Source organism: Leptosomus discolor, chromosome 9 (genome assembly GCF_034619465.1).
Source record: "Leptosomus discolor isolate bLepDis1 chromosome 9, bLepDis1.hap2, whole genome shotgun sequence".
Classification (NCBI taxonomy): domain Eukaryota; kingdom Metazoa; phylum Chordata; class Aves; order Leptosomiformes; family Leptosomidae; genus Leptosomus; species Leptosomus discolor.
In genome coordinates this window covers 34,966,754-34,985,592 of record NC_141399.1, presented here as the reverse complement: position 1 = coordinate 34,985,592, position 18,839 = coordinate 34,966,754, and the positions used below count along the sequence as shown (strand labels likewise).

General features: G+C 36.2%; 1 protein-coding gene across 1 annotated transcript in view; it reads left to right on the top strand.

Moving 5' to 3' along the window:
• Positions 1-13,446, top strand: part of KLHL4 (kelch like family member 4) — a 42,476-nt gene extending 29,030 nt beyond the window's left edge. The window contains exons 5-11 of the mRNA XM_009960433.2: positions 1,107-1,319; positions 2,222-2,408; positions 5,455-5,679; positions 7,613-7,775; positions 10,674-10,886; positions 12,491-12,662; positions 13,387-13,446. Of these exons, the coding sequence (XP_009958735.2) occupies positions 1,107-1,319; positions 2,222-2,408; positions 5,455-5,679; positions 7,613-7,775; positions 10,674-10,886; positions 12,491-12,662; positions 13,387-13,446 (1,233 nt within the window). The remainder of the gene's footprint in view (positions 1-1,106; positions 1,320-2,221; positions 2,409-5,454; positions 5,680-7,612; positions 7,776-10,673; positions 10,887-12,490; positions 12,663-13,386) is intronic.
• Positions 13,447-18,839: the final 5,393 nt, after the last annotated feature.

Genomic DNA, 18,839 nt, shown 5'->3' with positions numbered 1-18,839 from the left:
ATCTTGTGCTATATTTGTAACTAGATGTGGACTGGCCTTCCTGTTCCTATTCTCTGAACGTCACAAAATAAAGTAGGATGTGCATAACAAAGTTAACATCTCTGTTAATCACTGATACTTCTATATTTACATCCTTGTTACTCTTGAAAAAAGAGTTACAGAACACTGAGAAAGTACTGAAAACAAATACAAATATCAGTTCCTAAAATTTCTTCATCTGCCCAATTTCATTCTGATTCCCAAATAAGATATATTTCTTCCAGGTACATAAATACAAATTCATATTTTAAATACAGACATCAATTCCTACATGTATTTCTTTGCAAGTAACATAAACCCCACATCCTTCTTAACAAAAATTTCTTTTTTCCTTTGGAATTAGTGCAAGCAAGCATACTTAATACATTTTAATATCAGTTCTAATATTACTCAATTGTACAATATATTATTTATATGAAAAAATAATTATTTGAAATATTCTAGGGATTTAATATTCGTGGCCATTCCTGGAGCTGTTGAGTTTTATTATTGCAATTGCTAACTGTTAGAAAGCAGAGTTTAATTTCCCTTGCTGTATTTTCTGCTACTAAGAGCAGAGACATAAAGTCAACACCTGGTACAGCTTGTTGCAAAAGGATTGGAAGGTTTCATGTAATTTGCTTAAAACGTCTGAATCTGATGGTAACAGAAGTTACACAGTTTCTCTGAATGCCCACTTGGCACTCTTAAGACACACATCATATCTTCAGACTGTGTTTCTATTAAGTTGCAGTGTTAAGATCACATTGATGGACAAAACTGCCACTGGCAAATCCCTAAGACAGGGCATACTGACAAGAAGCCTGACAAACACATCTGTAAGCATGGTAGAATGAAGTTGAGCATTATTCTTCAGTTCTGCAACACTAATGCAGCAATGAGCAACCAAAGTCTCCCTCGAACAGTAGAAGGAGGTTCAGTGATCTTTAGAATATATACTGTGTTTCCCTATACTGTAGAACAGAACAGGAATGAAATGCATACAAAGCCTACATTATCTAAGAAAATGTTATTTCAAGGTGTGAAAATCATAAGTGCATTGAAATCTTTTTTTTTTCCCCTTTTAGGAACACTTCACAGAAGTAATAAAAAACCAGGAATTTCTTTTGCTCCCTGCTAATGAAATTGCAAAGCTCTTGTCTAGTGATGACATCAATGTTCCAGATGAAGAAGCCATATTCCAGGCATTAATGATGTGGGTGAGGCATGATTTGCCAAATCGGCAACAACATCTAGGAATGCTTCTTTCTTATATTAGACTGCCTCTACTTCCACCCCAGGTATGACTGTGAAGGGCTAACAGGGGAAAAAAATGAAAAATATCCCACATTGCCTGTGTAAATACCAGGCTCAGAATTACTGCTATAAAAACGTCAGTCTAACAGTATTACAAAAGTACAGTGTTTCTTCATTGAGTAGCAACAGTAGTAGTTTAACACCATGGCAACTTAGATACTTAGATATTTAGATGTACTGAACTGCAGGATGAATAAGGCGCAATCCTTATTTCTTTATTGCCATAAAAATATAGACAAAACCAACAAGGTCTAGATTATCGCTGACTACTCTGAGCATTGACATTACTTGTCCTTTAAGACTGAAAGATACACTTCATCAAATAAGTTCAAGGATGGACACACTGGTTTATAGTAAGCTGACGCTGTTGTATCTGTGTCACAGAAGAATCTATACATCTCATGAGAAAATCTTACAGGAATATCAAAACCTTCAGGACACTACAGCTACATTATGGATCTCCATGACTGAAGCTGCACATATTCAACTCTGTATTAAGTGTCAAAATACTATATACATTTAATTTTAAATACATTTAATATACTCTAATATTGACAGAGATGTCCAGTACTGTATGTTAGATTTGCTTATTCTCACATCAGAAGCAGTTTTGCATTCAGAGTGTGCAGTAATACATTTGTAATTTTAACCTTTTCTAAAGATTAAAAGAAAGTTTTAAGAAAAAATAAAGCAAAAAACATTATACGTAAAGATTTTTTTCCTACCCTTATGTTGTTTTGCTTGCGTTAAAGCAGAGTTTCCAGCAAAACTTAAGTGACAGGTGAATTGAAAATCAGTGCTTGTAGTAATTAAATTATTTGTAGCTAAATAACATACAATTTTAATCATTTAAATATGTACAAGACCCTCACTTTTCCTTTCTTAGTTACTAGCCGATTTAGAAAATAGTCCAATGTTTGCAGACGACCTAGAGTGTCAGAAACTTCTTATGGAGGCTATGAAGTACCACCTTCTACCAGAAAGACGGTCCATGATGCAGAGTCCTCGAACTAAGCCTAGAAAATCTACAGTTGGTGCACTTTACGCTGTAGGAGGTATGGATGCCACTAAAGGTAAGTTCAGAAATTAATTTAATTGTATTAGTTAATTTTATTACAGACACCCAGAGAATATATGACAATTATTTAAAGATTTCTGTTAGGAAAACAGGAATTTAGGAATGAAAAAGAGGAAAACCCCAATCACAGAACACAATCCTATGTGTTAGATGTTCTTTCTTCTTGCAAGCAGCATAAGTTTGTAAATGATAGACTTGCATCTTGAAGTGCAGACTGAAGAAGTTTTATTCAGATGGTGATTTTAAAACTAAGTCCTGTAAGAACTTGTATATATAGTTTGACTTTACAAACCAGATGAAAGAAATTAAGTCAAAATATTTCAAGTTGCATTTGATGTTTTAACAAATTTTTTAGAACCATATGCTCCATTTTTTGACAAAAGTTAGGAGGCTGGAAAAAAATTTTAAAAGGAGAAAAATAAAGCAAAAAAGCATTACTAAACTATATAGAACCCTTATCTAAACTTATCAATCCTTATTATAAAGTTTCAGATGGAAAGATTTGTACTATTTCTTGAGTACAACAGTACGTGCAGCTTTTTTTCAGGACTTCATACACAGGGTTTTTTCAGGTTTGTAGTTGCAAGTTAAATGTTAAAAATTCATTCCAGTTTTTATTGTTTGATTTTCACAACTGCAGTCAGCCTACAGCTTTACACATTACACTATTCTATTTAGTAGGCAGTATATTAAATAATTTTCTACAGGAACCTTAACTTCAAACCCACAGCTTGGAGCCAAAGAACTATAATTAGTTTAAAGTCTAGTGACTTGCTGAACAGTATTACTTTTAGCTGTGTGAGTTCACTTGTAACAGAATCACAATGAAGCTAATCCATTTCATGGCTTGCAAAGAGTTGCTGATGACTGATTTTTCATATATGCGAGATCTTGCAGTGCTACCTTACTATCTCTATGCAATCAAATCGAGCACAAAATACACATTCATGGCCATCACAACGTGAAAACGCTCATTCCTAGGACAATTTAGCAAAATGAAGTTAAATGTAGCAATTTGTATAGTTTCATTAGCAATACTGATTATTTACGAATTACAGAAAACAACCAAGAATTTAAGGTAATTTTAAACTGACTTCAACCAAAATAAGAATAAAATTTTCTGATAGGTTTTTCTTAGCAAAGGTTATGCAGAGAAAGGGCTGTTTCAGTCAACATCTGCACTTCCTCTTGGTGCCTCTTTCACTTATTACCTTGGAATAAAGCCAATTGTTTGAACTTTTGCCTTTTGATGGTTAAGAAGAACAGCACTTCCTTTCCTCCCTGCTGTCCTCTACAGCTCTGACTCACACTTTGAGCCTGTGCTGGATTGTAAGATAAAGAAAACAGCACCTAAGAGACTACAAGGCACTGGAAGAACAGCTCTGAGAAGGGAGTAACTACCACCTCTGGCAATAATATGCTTTCTGTGATAAACTCTTCGAAAAGGCCAGGTTTGGCTTTGTGCTTATCTCAGGTGGTATATGAAGTCAAATCTCAACTTCAAATGATCAAAAGAAGATCAAAGAGCTACTTTTGGGCTGGTATTCTGAAAAATGTGATTGTGTCTAAACCACATTAACTTTCAAAATCCATCTTCCAGCCTCTGTAAAAATTACAGCCTACAGGGTACGTATGAACACTGTATACCTTAATGTATTTTTCCTGTTTTTTAGTTAGTGTGTGAGATACTGCTTTTGAAGCTGAGAACTTTGGGACACTCACATATTAGCATAGAATAAATGAGAAGGAATCAAAGCAAAGCAGAGAAAACAGACCAACAAAATGGAAAGACCAGTCAAAGAAATCCAGTTTTTCAGAATAAAAGAAGACAGGAAAGGGGAAAAAGTAAAATATCTTTCTTTTATTGCATATGGATCTGGTAGTTTCTTTCCCAGTCTATGCATCTGGAAAAGCATGAAGAAGAGAGAAAAGATAATGAGATAAGCTCTCATTTCACCGAATTTATCAAGTACTGCAGAAGATCTCTAGCAGATCTCTAAACCAGATGCTACCTTTCTTTTCTGCTTTATTGCATGGTTGTTTTGCTGTCGTAAACCGTTCCTTAGCACTAACGGCCTATTGTAATTCTCAAAATACTACATCTGTAGCCTCAAATCCAAGTAAAGGACCAGGCAGAGCTGTTTTTCTCATCTGGCTGCCTTCAGTTGAGCTGAAGCTGAGCTCCAGGGTGCACTGTATGTGCAACTGGCAATTGCTTCTTCTACCTTGGTTGTTACTGAGCCATCTCCCCACTGTGCTAAATCAGCTCTCAAAGGAGCAATTACAGCTACTGAGTGACTGACAGGAGCCAGTGCATGGAAAAGTGTCAGTTCTGGATGGCAGAGAGCTAAGGCTTTATGAATAGTTGCAGTAAAAACATCACTAGCAGTTCAGTGACCTGAATAAACTGAAAATACAGCTTATATATTACAGCAGACAAGCAGTTATTGCAAGGCTGCTACAAAGGTCAATCTCATGGAAGGACCTGAGAGAGCCAAGTGTGTACTCACACACACCTCAGCCTTCTGCCTGTCTCCATCATAAAGAAAATACCCAAACCATCCATGAAAATGCACACCCAAGTCCTAAGGTGGACAGACATATGGACATATTTTCTGGTTTTGATATCACTAGTGGTTTAAGCACAAATATGGTTAAAATGTACATAGATGTGAAGTACCATATTCATAAGGAATATATATATAAAAAAATAAATCATAAAAATCCTACACTCCTGGTATTTAAATGAGTAACAGATTTAGCTTATCTCCAAAATTCTTAGTATTACAAAACTAGCAGGTATTTAATTCTGTATCTTCTTGCCCCCAGTTTATTCTCATAGATTTGACATTCATATATGTGCGCAATTAAAGCAGCTTTCTCACTAGGTTCACATTTCATAACTGAAGTTCTCAGGGAGCTACAGTAAAAGTCCACACACAGAATTTCAATGTTTTACAATTTAATAAAATTTTGGGTTGTACTGACTACTGGGTACTGATCAGTTCATGGCTATCTCATAATACTTACCTTTTTAACAGGTACCACTACAATTGAAAAATATGACCTTAGGACTAACAGCTGGATACAAATTGGTACTATGAATGGCAGACGATTACAGTTTGGAGTTGCAGTAATTGACAACAAACTCTATATTGTGGGAGGAAGAGATGGTCTGAAAACTTCTAATATTGTTGAATGTTTCAACCCTATCACCAAAGTTTGGACTATAATGCCTCCTATGTCAACACACAGACATGGCCTAGGTAAGAGGTGCTCTTTCCTTGTAAATACCTTGCATCACATACAAATGAATTTTGGTTGACACACCTTTTTAAAACATTTAATAACCTGTGGCAATAGTTGTAGAAGATATTTTTCAAAGACAGAGTTGCCTATGACCATAATTTTATGACATTCACAAGGAATTAACAACACGAACCTGAAACCTAGAATTTATTTCTGGAACTATAAAGAAATAAGAGTAAGTTTACAGTTAAGGTGACTGTAAGGGAGGGTATATGATGATTTCTGAATGATTTATATATCACAGTTCTTACGGAAAAGCTGGCTTCTCTTAAATTTACTGAAACAGTTATTGCTTGAAATCATTAGTAAATTCAAACGACATAGAATATTTTTATTTCAATCAATAATAGAAAAAGATTGATCCAGAACTATTCAGTAAACCTTTGTGGCCTACATCACCTTCTGCACTGCTTGGTGGAGAAAATATACTGTAGGGTTCTGTCTACAGGGCTAAACTCCAGCAGTTGTTCTATCACCCAATGACCCCTCACCAGCCAGTAAGGGGAATCAGGGAAAGGATAGAAGACCATGGGCTGAAATAAAAACAGATTTAATGAAACAGCAGTAATACTGATAAAGGTATACAAAGTTACACTCAGCCAAATGAAGACACAGCCATCACAATCCACAGGAGAACAGTCCTCAGAAGCAGGAAGAAGCCAGAAGAGGAGCAAGAAAAGTACAAACCCCAGCAGAAGTCCTCCAGTCACTCTCCTTACTCAGCAGACCTTTCCCCTTTATACTGACCATGACATTAGGGATAGGCTACACCTGGAACTAATGCAGGTCAGCTGCCCCAGCTGACTCAAAATTGCTAATGGCCTGCCTGGCACGGCTGGGCTGTGATTCTTTCCCTGCCAAACCAGGACAGGTTCTTACCAGCTAGTCTGTCAAATTTATAAAAGCATATAGTAGTAGGTAATGAAGAGAAACAAGACAAAATAAATTAAATAATTCTCATTGAATTCTTTATAGTTACCAACTGCAGGGGCCTAATTCTACCCAACAAGTAGGTCGCATAAGATAAATCTGAGTGCCCAAAGTTAGACTTCTATCAGCCTGGTTTGCTAAGCCACCTTACACTTACAGTGCCTATTAGCTTCAGTGTGATTTTGTGTAGTTAGCACTTTTGAAAAAATCAGGCCATGTATATTTAGGCCTGAAAAGACAGATTTAGAAAACTTTTAAGCAGCCAGATTCAAACGTTTTGCCTTACCTAACAAAGGAAGCAAACAGCAGCAGCTCTCCAAGGGGGAGGCACCAAAGCCCTTCTCTGTAGAGAAGGACAATGACACAGGATATGTCCACAGAGAGCTTTGCAGAGGCAGCCAAGTTCAATCTTCTGTGCCTCAAGGACAACAGAAATAAGCCAGCTCTTATCCAAAAGTGTGTTCCTCTTACAGGCATTAAAATGTTATGGTACTTTAGCTAGTAAGGACAGCCAGTACCTACCCTCTCAGGCTTTATGCTGGCAGGACTACAGAGCCCCAGCTGGCTCAGAATAAGGATAGGTGGTTGGTTTCAGCGTATTTTTCATTGCCTGGCTCAACCTTTGCCTTTCTTTGAAAGAACAGCATTGTTTCTCATCTAGGGGCTCAAATTTGTTTCAGAACATGGTCAACAGAAGTGGAAGAGATAAAAGTCAGAGAACATCTGAACTAAAGCAGCTTTCCTCTAATCTTTTGGCAAAAGATAATGCTTATTCAGAAAAACACTGTATATGAAGTATTTTGTTTGTTTATTCTGTCAAATGACAAGACAGCTTTCAGGTAGTTTAATACCAGCTGAAATTGCTTTTCTGCATACAGAGAATTAAAGTATGACATTAATACACTATTGGTCACTGAAATTATTAGCTATCATAATTTGTCCCTAATTCTGTCTTTTAAGGAGTCGCAATGCTTGAAGGACCAATGTATGCTGTTGGTGGCCACGATGGATGGAGTTACCTCAATACCGTAGAAAGATGGGACCCACAAGCACGGCAATGGAATTATGTTGCTAGCATGTCAACCCCTAGAAGCACCGTAGGGGTTGCAGCATTAAATAGCAAGTATGTCAACAGGAAAAACTCTCTTTGGTTTTTCATTTGCTTCCTTCCTTGGCAATACATTTCCTTAAATTTTCTTTTCAATGTTATAGTAACTAATCACCTCAAGAAAACAAAGAGAAAATATAATGCACAAAAATAAGAAAGGAAAGCTTTTCCTGAGTTGTGTGGTAAATTGTTTTCAATCTTACAGTCATATTTTAAACACATTTCAGCCCTTTTAATTTATAGCAATTTGAAAATGTTATTGCATGCATATCAGAATTTTACTTAGAACATAACTTATGGTGATATAAGGTCAGCTACTTAAAAAAAATATTCCAAGTTTATGTTTACATTTTAAAATCACTGTGTCTAAGGAAGCACCTTTTGAAGGAATGTGTACAGAAACAAAGTCATTCCTCTATCATTTTACACTTTGTACGTGCATCTACAAGTTCACAATGAAGAATAATTTTTAAAAGGTTAAAGGTATATGGTGAGTTCAATTGAAGGGAGACAAGTTTAATAACTAGACATGGAATAAACAGCCTTCTGTAAGTCTTATCCTATCCAGATTTATTCTGCCCTTCATCTATTGCGTAAGCACACTGAGATTATGTGTTCACTGTAAATTGGTTTTTCCAATAAGATTTTCAAAACTTATTTAAGCATTGCCCTAAGACACCACAGCCACTCAAGCACTTTTACATGGGAAAAGACACATGTATGAATGTTCTATGTAACCTTTAATGAACAGTGTTACACCTTGTTGTACTTTCCTATTGAAAGTAGCTGTATTTCAGCATGAGGAAAAGCAATTCATAAATTAATGCCCAACAGAATTCTGTGTTCATTCTTCAGCAACGTAGTCTCATGCTGGAAATACAAAAGCCTCGTAAAAGACCCTAGGTTATGTTGGAAAGCATGACGTGAGCCAGCCTTCCTTCTTATTTAAATCTATGGTAAGCTCTTGGGAATGACAGTTTGTAGGGCCCAGGAATATGACAGTTGCAAGCAGACAACTGCATTTATCCTGAAATTTTACCACTGGCTTCCCTGTTCACTTCTGTTCACTTCTTAAATTCCAAAGAAAGAGAAGGATAAAGAACATAAAGGAAGATGCCAGCAGATATTTGTAAATGCAAAACTTCTTCACATACAAATCAGAGTTTTTCATGCATTCAGACATGACATGATTTTAATCATTAACTTAAAAGTCTAAGAGGGACAAAACTGCCTGTTCAAGTCCCTGGTGTATCTCAGAGGAAATGTTCTCAGCATAAACTTCACCAGAAACTCCTGTTGGTACCTTCCACAGCAACATTCAGGAAACCGCTTTGTCAAAGAGGAAATCCAGCCTGATCCTGACTCTGTTCTCAATCACTCCTGGTGCAAGCTGTCTCCAGCCTGGCTTAAATCATGTCTGTTAGTCTAGTGATGTAATTTCTGGCATACCAGAGGAAGTCAAGATCAAATGTCTATCATTCAGCACTACTGCTGCAGTCTAACCAAGCAGAATGCTTCTCCCTTTCCTGTTTCCCTAAGTCATGCCATATTTTTCTCTATTCAATCCCATCAGAAAAGTCTTGGAGTTTCTGCAACACTTTTTGACCAATAAACGGTCTATTGAAAACATCAGTCAATAGTGCTGTATTTGTTCTTTTCCTTAGAGAATGGGAAGCACCACCATGTTTCTAGATGTGTTATGGAAAACAAAGATCCCAACCTATCTGTCTGTATATGCAGTGATTTCCTCTCTCTGTGAAAGCTGTGTAAACAAGTAGTCTGTATGAAGTGGCATGATGTGAAAAGAAAACAAATCAAATCCTCAAGTTTTTAATGGGTCAAGAAACAGACTGAGAAACGGAACTCAAGTCTGTCTTCCATTCACAAACATTAGAAGAGAGCACTAGAAATTTTGTATTATTCTAACAGCAGTCAAGAATTTTCTAGTTAAATTATGCATCAGACCAGTCTAAAAAATGTTTACAGTCACTGGGGAAAAGCAGGCATTCTTAAGTAAAATTCAACTGATCTGTTTTAGGTGATTTACTCTAAACAAGTCTACATGTTCCTTAGGTCTCTAATTAGTTGCACTAAGTAAATTCAATTTCATGGCAGTAAGTAATAGCCAGGATTTGAAAGGGACCTAAACAATTGGCACACTCTACATCTAAACATGTCTACTATTACATCCAGCATGCACACTATCATAATCTAGTAGCATCAAAGTTTACCTGAGGTACAAAAGAAATTCAGGCTTTGTAAAACTCATTGACAAAAAGCCACAAACCACCCATCCTTCTTAATGTGGATTTCTGCCATTTAGTCTCACATGGTGTCTCAACATCAGCTGGTTTAAATTTCCAGTTGTTTGCTAAGGGCCTTTAGGCTGAACAGACAAGATGACATACCTGTATGGTAACTTCCATCCAGTAGATTTTCTTAAATACGAATGTTGAGGATGTTTTCGATCTATTTCGAGAATGTCTTATGTTTTCGATATATAATGATATTATTAAAGTTCTTTTACGTATTAACAATATAGGGAAAATGCTTAATGTGATACTGAGATGTCAAATACTTCATAGGCCTGTCATAAGGAATATTACCCCTATATTTCAAACATATCTAGCATCTTTCAATTAAATTCCATCTACAGCTCACATTTCAAGCGGATATGCATTTTTAAGCTTAATTTTCAGATGTGACTGCCTGAAAATTTACACTGCAAATGAAGAATCTAACTTCCTTCATAGAGCATGCAACACTTTGTGCAAAGAAAGTTTCAGAACGTAGCTGTAAGATGGGCATAACGATAATTTTAGTGATCTGAATGAAGTTAACCAAATAAAATTCCTATTAAAACGAGAGACTAAAGACTGACATCTTTTGCCTTCTTGTGGGTAACTATCCCAGGCTATACGCCGTTGGTGGGCGAGATGGGAGCTCCTGCTTAAAATCAATGGAATGTTTTGATCCGCACACAAACAAGTGGAGTATATGTGCTTCGATGTCCAAGAGAAGAGGTGGTGTTGGTGTTGCAACTCACAATGGGTTTTTATATGCTGTGGGAGGTCACGATGCACCTGCTTCCAACCACTGCTCTCGACTTTCCGACTGTGTAGAAAGGTAAGGAATGTTTTTTTTCTTTTGCATTCCAGGAAGGAAATATAAAATAATTTATAGGAGCAAGGGAAATCTTTTCACAATTGGAATGCTATGATTATAAAATATATTATGCTTTGTATAATAATATTTTGAGCAGAATAACTAATTTACAATACTCTTATGATAACAAAACAACCCTCAGAAGCTAAGTCCTCCCAGCTCCACCTTCTATTTGAGCTGCTGAGGAGCCAGGTAAAGATAACAAGTCAAATAAATTCAATATGTGACCTTTCTGTTTCCCAAGTGCCAAAACCCAGGTTAGGGCTCCCTCTGTCATATATTGTAGGAACTAGATACTTTTCAGTTGTGTCTTCCTCCAATAATTCGGTTGGTATTGACCAAAAGGTTAAAAATATAATAAATATTACGTACTCTGACAGTAGTCACTACATAAGTATTTTCTGATGGAGGAGACTGATAGAAAGAGCCTTGTTTCTGTAAGAAACTATGTTGCTATAGCAAATGATGCTAAAACATATGCTAAGGGTCTGATTTAGCAAGGAAAAAAAAAAAAGATATTCACCAAAGCAAATGACTTTAGCTTGAATTCACACTTTAAAACTAAACAGTGCACTAATACGTTGGCTTAATGATTTTGGTAGCACGTAACTGTAAGCCAATCCTGGCTTTATATCCATTTCTCAAAGTAATTACCTTTTCAACTTAAAAAACTGTTTATCTGATCCTTAGTTAATCCCATTTTTGTATTCTCCACTGGTGAACCCACTTCTTAAGAAAATGCAAATTATGGACATTTCTGTTTCAGAAACAGAAGTATTGTGTGTCAAACGTTGCTTTGCCACTGTGGTGGCATGTGGCACAATGTAGGAGGATAAGGGAACACTCGAGCCCTGGGTGAGAAGGGAACATAATGAGTGGGCCCAACTTCTTTGTCCGTTCAACGGGCTGTGGGTATCAGTCAACATCCTTGTGTCACTTGGGGACAGGAAAGGAAAATGAAGCAAGTATTCAGCTCCCTGTTGAGAATAACAACTTTCGTTCTCAGTTAGATGGTGTAAAGCTGGAACTACCCTGGAATTCACTTGAATTTATATTGTAAGTTGACTGAGTATGTACCAGAAATAAAATCAACACTGATGTAAAATACTGCTAGGCATTTTGTATTACAAGCTGTTATCAGCTATATGAGATATTTAAGCTTCTTTTATTGTGAAATTTTCTGAAAACGTTAGTTCTGACAATAAAAAGTGAAAACAAAAACCTTTATGCAGAAAGAACAAAAGAATATATTGAAATTAACTTTGCTGAGTCAACTGATGGCCATACTATCATTCCCTCAGGCCTCATTTATGTTTAAAAATATTGATTGTTTAATGTGACAGAAATGGATACACTTTAATCGAAAAGTGAAAATATGGGCATTTTCCATGTGCTTGAAGACCCCTCTAGTGGCTAAATTATTAAATCACATTACTCAATTTTCTATACTAATTCGTGGTGTAAATTGACTACAAGGCAGGAGAAAATAAACAAATATCAGTAATTGAAATTTGAAATGTGTTTCTACAACGTACTTTTCTAAATTTGATCATAAACCACCCTAGGTATGACCCTAAAACGGATGCTTGGACAACAGTGGCCCCTTTGAGCGTACCTCGGGATGCTGTTGGAATTTGTCCTCTGGGGGACAGATTATATGCTGTTGGGGGCTATGATGGCCATACGTACCTGGATACCGTGGAGTCCTATGATGCTCAAAATAATGAGTGGACAGAGGTAATAGCAAGAATTGCCTAATAAATAATAGGAATTTTTCCTGTAGATAGGAAGAATTCTGTCTGAATAATGGGCAACCGAAAAATTATTATGTTGCAAAATTATCACCAGTTTTGTGAAAAATGGTGTATTAGGATGCGGTAATACTGTAGTGGGGCTTGTATAAAAAATTGGTTGCCTCTGCTGTGAAATAACTGTACAAAATTTTTCAGACTAAAGGGTGGAGGCAGTGCAGGGGCAAATGAACTAGACTGCACAAATCATTTTGTGCCCGAAATGCGTGCAACACTTCACTTTGCGGGGTTCGCCCTCTGCTGGAGGCGCTGCCAAGTTTTCTTATTTACCACCATCAGCACAGAGACCAAGAGGAAATATTTAAAACTGTCAAGACCCTTTTGTAGCTATACAGTCCGTGTTTTCAGAACATAGGATATGAAGGTCTTTTGTAAAAGTTAAGAGCAACGCCAGCAGCCTGCAATCCTGTAACTCAGTGGCTGCTAAATCCTTTTCTCAAAAAAAACCCAAACCCAAAACTCTGATTTTGGAGTTGTAGTTAAATATATTTTTTTTTTTTAGCAGTACATTAGTTTGAATAAACAAATTGCTTTCCTTTTAGTCTGCAAGTAACAAGTAATTTCTTCTAGTCCTATCCCTAGGAGTCTACTAAAAATGTTTCCTCCTTTTTTTTTTTTTTTTTTTTTTTTTTTTTTTTTTTCTTTCCTAGGAAGTTCCTGTCAATATTGGAAGGGCTGGAGCATGTGTTGTTGTTGTGAAGTTGCCCTGAGGACTATAAATATTGTGAAACTAAATTGAGTGGAGTTTCATGAAGACTGAGCTAAGAAGATAAGAAACATTTCCAGAAAGCAGTACAGCCTACATGCATCTTAGCAGCCCTCCATTGTAGAGAATACTTATCTCTGAGGCATTATGCTATTAGAGCATAAAAGTTTCTTCCTGCACTACAAAAATCAGAGAATTTTGCATAAGTGAATTATTTTATTATGCCTAATACATAAAAATTCAATTATATGTTTAAATGGTTGAGGTTTGTTACAAAAGTGTATCTTATTTATAAAATGCAGTAGTAGAGTGATAAACGGGTGTATAAGATTTCATAAACTTTTTTCTTTTCTATGTTGGCAGTAATGCTAATATTTATAAAAAGAGCTATTATATTTTAAGTAAGTGAAAATTAGTAAGAGAGAAACTTCTTCTACAGAAAACTGCACAGAAGGAAATATTTGCCCATGAATATCACTAGCAACAGAATATTCTCTGCAGAAGTAACTTCATTTCTATATTCAGAAAATAAATTACTAAATTAACTTTAAAATCAAATCAGAGAAGCATAGAATTTTGTTGCTATTCAACCTCTGGCATTGCTAGTGTTGTGACAGAATACCCATTTTTAGCAGAATATTAAATTGAATAGTGCAAGTTAAGAAACAGTAGGGCTAAGGTGTCTTTACCTTATTAAGTATGTGCCAACAGAAAGAAATATCTTTTGTCAAAACACAATGCTAATATAATTTGCAACCATTTTCACAGTGCATAGATATGTGATATTTTAACCCTGATCAGTGTGTCAGGTTAGTCATGGATTTGCCTTTACCCATTAACCATCTGTCAGTATGTGTTAAACTAATTTGACGATTCTTGGAATAATCACCACATATTAAATTTTAAAACAATCATATAATTACATTCCTTGAATATAACTCACAAAATGAAATTTTTATATCATATTGATATGATGATCTTTGACCTCAGCTGAAGATTACCAGCTCTCTCTCATGTACAGTAGAAATATGGTAAGAAAAATACCACACCCGCTGTGTAAGGTTATATAGCATTTATATAAGCATGGTTATGTTTTATTTGAAATTAAGGAATGCTAAGAATCAAGAATAAACAGCAAAAGAATCACCTGAAAACAGCACATAATATTCCACATGCATGATATTTTCTTTTTGTGTGCCAATTTCTATTAAGGTTTTATTTGTTTCATATTAATTTCTTTTTTTATAATTTCAAATACTGAAAGTTCAATTTTAGAAGAAGAATGTATGTAAGATATTCTATGCTGTAAAGCACAATATTTGGACAATAATTACTGTAGTGTTTGTTATGCTGGTTTTTTGTCAGTATCAGAGAGATGAAAATTCTCTGAATGTGTAGACTAACTTTCCTGATAGAATACGGTGGTTTCAGAATTCAGCAATATGCTATTTTAAAAAATTTGTAGTATTAAATCCTATGAATGCTTCTAAAGATGAACACTCATAAGCGTATTTATAAAAGGAAAAACATTTTTAACTTTAAAGGTCAATTATGTTTATATAGCATGCTACATTCAAATAAACTTTACTTTCTCTGCTAAGAAAATTTAGAATATATTTTAACAACTTTGTGGGCTTTACTTTACATCTTTTCAGGAAAGAAAACACAGAAGCATCCATTTCATTTTTGTTCTCCAAAAGAACAAAAGATCCTGTCTTAACGTTCTTGCTGCATCTGGTCCACATAACCTAAAATTTACCTTCCTTCTAGCACTTCTTTTTGGATAAAGTTCATCTTTTTTCTTCCTTTGAGTCAAAAATAGTTGCCAATACTGACACATCAGGATGCCCTTTTATGAAATGTGTTCACACACACCAGCCCTTGGCAACCTGAGTTGATTGCCTGCAGAGGGCTGAAAATACAGTGCCTTTTAAGACCATTTTTTGGGGGGGCCTTATATAAGGCTGCCCTACAATAGAAACTTATCAGTGTATCAGCTTTGAACTAGCTCTTGCTAGCTTGGTGGGCCAGGAAACAAACTTTGGTTCATGACTATTTGAATTTTGAATCTATTTTTGTGGAGGGAGGGAAAAAAGCCACAAACCCCCCCACCAACATGAAGTGCCAAGCAAATTTGGAACAGATCCTAAACCAGCATGTGGGTCATGGGTTAGAGAATTCATATCCGAAGAGGAAGGTGTTTTTATTTCCCACTAAATCAGTAATCTGAAACAAACACAAGGGGGCTGAGCAGCGAGCTTGACACAGAGTCTGCATCATAAAGTATTTGTGAATGCGACGTAGGTGTTAATTTTATCTTTCTCACTCCTCTGTCCTATAGGTTACCTCTCTGACAACCTACTAGAAGAACTTTTTTCTCAGCAAATATTAACTTTGCAGCATTAATAATAAAAATACTAAAATTTTTGCCCCATTCATTGCTAACCCCGCTTTGGTCATGCAACAGCCATGTGCACCCTTTTATATAAATAAAGACTTTTGTGGATCAGAGGCAAAGGGACACTTTTGCTTCTGATTCAGGGTCTAAATCACACTTTTCTCATGTTCTCCTGTAACAGCACATCACTGTTTCCAGTAACCAGCATAAGCTCATTTATTCTGCACTTGTTTGGAAAGCATTGATACTGAATGCCCATTTTTAAAACTCTAAAATACAAATTACACAATGTGCAAGAGACATATCAGAACAGACACTGATAAATTGCCAGTACAAATGGGTCTTTCTCATAGAGCCTTTGCATGGAGTTTGGAGTTTGCTTGGGGTAAAAGATAGCACACAGCCTCAAGCGAGAGAAAGCAGGCATGAGTCCTGGGCTAGTAGAGTGGTTTACAAAACATAAAGCCATATCTAAAAACCTAATCAAGTCTACAGCAAGGAAAAAAAATGAAGGCTTAGGCATAGAAAAGGTCAGTTTTGAAGCACAAAACTATGGGTGAGTACCTTAATGCAAGCGTATGGGACCAGCCTTTGGGAGCCGCGTAGCCTGCAAAGGTTACAACTTCAGGGATGACAGAATTCCCCTGCCTTTGTCCCCTCCTTCAGCTCGCTAATTTTATTAAACGCTTTATCAGTAAACAAGGCGTGAGACACTTAGGAAAAACACCTAGATATAAACAATCCCTTTAAACATATCTTTAAATATGCTACCATTTCCATAATTTAATAAAGTCTAAGACAGATCATTAAAAGAAAATTCCACTTTCTGTATTTCTTTACTGTTCTCTAAAGAAATCACGTCATGAGGCTGGCTTATTTAAAGACTAGCATAAGAAAGGAAAATTGTAGCATTCTTTTAGCTTACAGCATGCAGCTACATTTATCAGTTTGATAAATTCAGTAGCTCTTCCTACCATGGACCACAACTGCTGAGGCAGAGTATGTGAATATTTGCATATCTGTGTCATGTGATGAGATTGTCTGCTAACTTCTGCACAAAGGCTGTGATAACCAGTACACTTTCTAAATTTTAAGTTTAAGGCTGCATCTTGTTATAGAAACAACACGAAGATAAATATGGGTAAGGCAAAATGGGAAAAGATGGGAAAAGTATGAAGCAGAGAATAGTTAGAGAGCAATCTGAATGTGATCTTGTCAAAGTGGTCATCTTGGGGAAGAATGGATTTAAAAACCATATGTGGAGAACTAATTCTGCAGGTCCCTCTGCTTGAGTGAAAACTCAGGCTTCAATCTCTGAAGAGGTGGTGCTGACAGATCTGCTGTTAAGGTGGCATGGAAAGCAGAAGTGATGAAGGATCTATTTCTTTACATGGTACTTTTATGTGCAACTGTAGAGCTAGGAATCAGGTTGTGCACAGCCTGCCAAACCTGTTTGAAGCTGTTGATATGAAGGGTCGTTTCAACTTGTAAAGAATAAGAGTAATGTTGCACACTTGCATCCTGAATTAATTTCAAAATAATCTATTTTAGGTTGAAATGACAAGAATTATCATGAGATTAAAATCTTAAATGCTAGAAAACATCAAAATAAATTTGAGCAGATACTGGAATTTAAGCAGCAAACCGTCACAACTGCCATTTTCTAGAGAAAGCGGTTCCTTGGTGCTTTTAGTACTAAAGTTTGGTACAGTTTTTTTCTTCTATATTATTTGTACAGCAGTGAAAAACCATATGAAGGGAAACTTGCAATTTGTGAAAGGAAATTGAACGTCTTACAGGAACATGGAATAAAAGCAATCTGGAGAGAATTTGGAGATGTTTAGACATTATTAGGTGAGAGGAAATGCTACAGCTATTCTCTGAAGAGGTGTCATACCTTCACACGTCCTCTGTTTCTCCAAACACGAGTGGGCGCAATAGTTATGTAGCATCTTTTCTTATTAGGTACCCTGACAGCTGCACGCACAGCTGGCTTGCTTGCGAAGTGTGGGAGGGAGCCATCCTCCCTTATCTCTGACCTTGTACTGCTCTGTGGTTTTTATCATGACTCTTGCTGGCAGAACGATTACTGTTTGCGCTATTCTTTTTTTTTTTTTTTTTTTTTTTTTTTTTTTTTTTTTTCCCAAATCATTGTGTTTTCCTTCATTTTAAGCCCTGGCCCTTAAACCACATTTTTTCCTCTCTGGGCTGGGTGATAACCTCTACATGAACTGGACCAGCAATGATATTCTATATAATGTAATGTATGGGAAGCAGGTACCACTTACCCCATGAAATAAATTCTGGGAAAGACTGAAGGTTCAGGTTAACCACTATCACGTCTTTATCTACCAGCAGGAGACATTTAGGCAAAGAGCATAAGAACCAAGTAGCCTATAAAAATCCCTTCTATTACTTTAGCAACGCTACTTTCAGTAATATAACCGTGTTACTGGACCATTCATCTTCATAACACATCTGCAAGGTAGGAAGGCAGCACTACAGCTGTTTACAACTGACACAGAAAAAAAATAAATTATTTCCCTGATGCCATAGTAGAAAAAAATACTTAAGGGAAGGACTTAGGCCCAATTATTTCAACACCTAGATTACTTAATAGGCTAATCTGTTTCAGACAGTGTCTCCACTAAGCCAACAAGATTCATAGGCATTCAAAGCTTGTTTGAGCTACGTAGTCAACTGGCTTATGCTGCCACCTTCTGTTTATCCTGTCTTCTTCATTAAGGAACTTGTAAAAACAACTTTTCTACAATCCATGCTGAATTGGTTGAAGAGTGAAAATAAATCTCTCAGCGTTAAAAGAGACAATTGGTTGTGCATGCCAGGAAGGAACATACAGGGTAATTTCCTCAATAGGAATCAATGAGATGTCATGTGAGGCTAATCTTGTCTCTTTCTACTTGTATATTTCTGTATGTGGTTATCACATGATGTAATTTTTTTGCTTACCAGCTGACCCTAGACTCTTTCAGAGATGG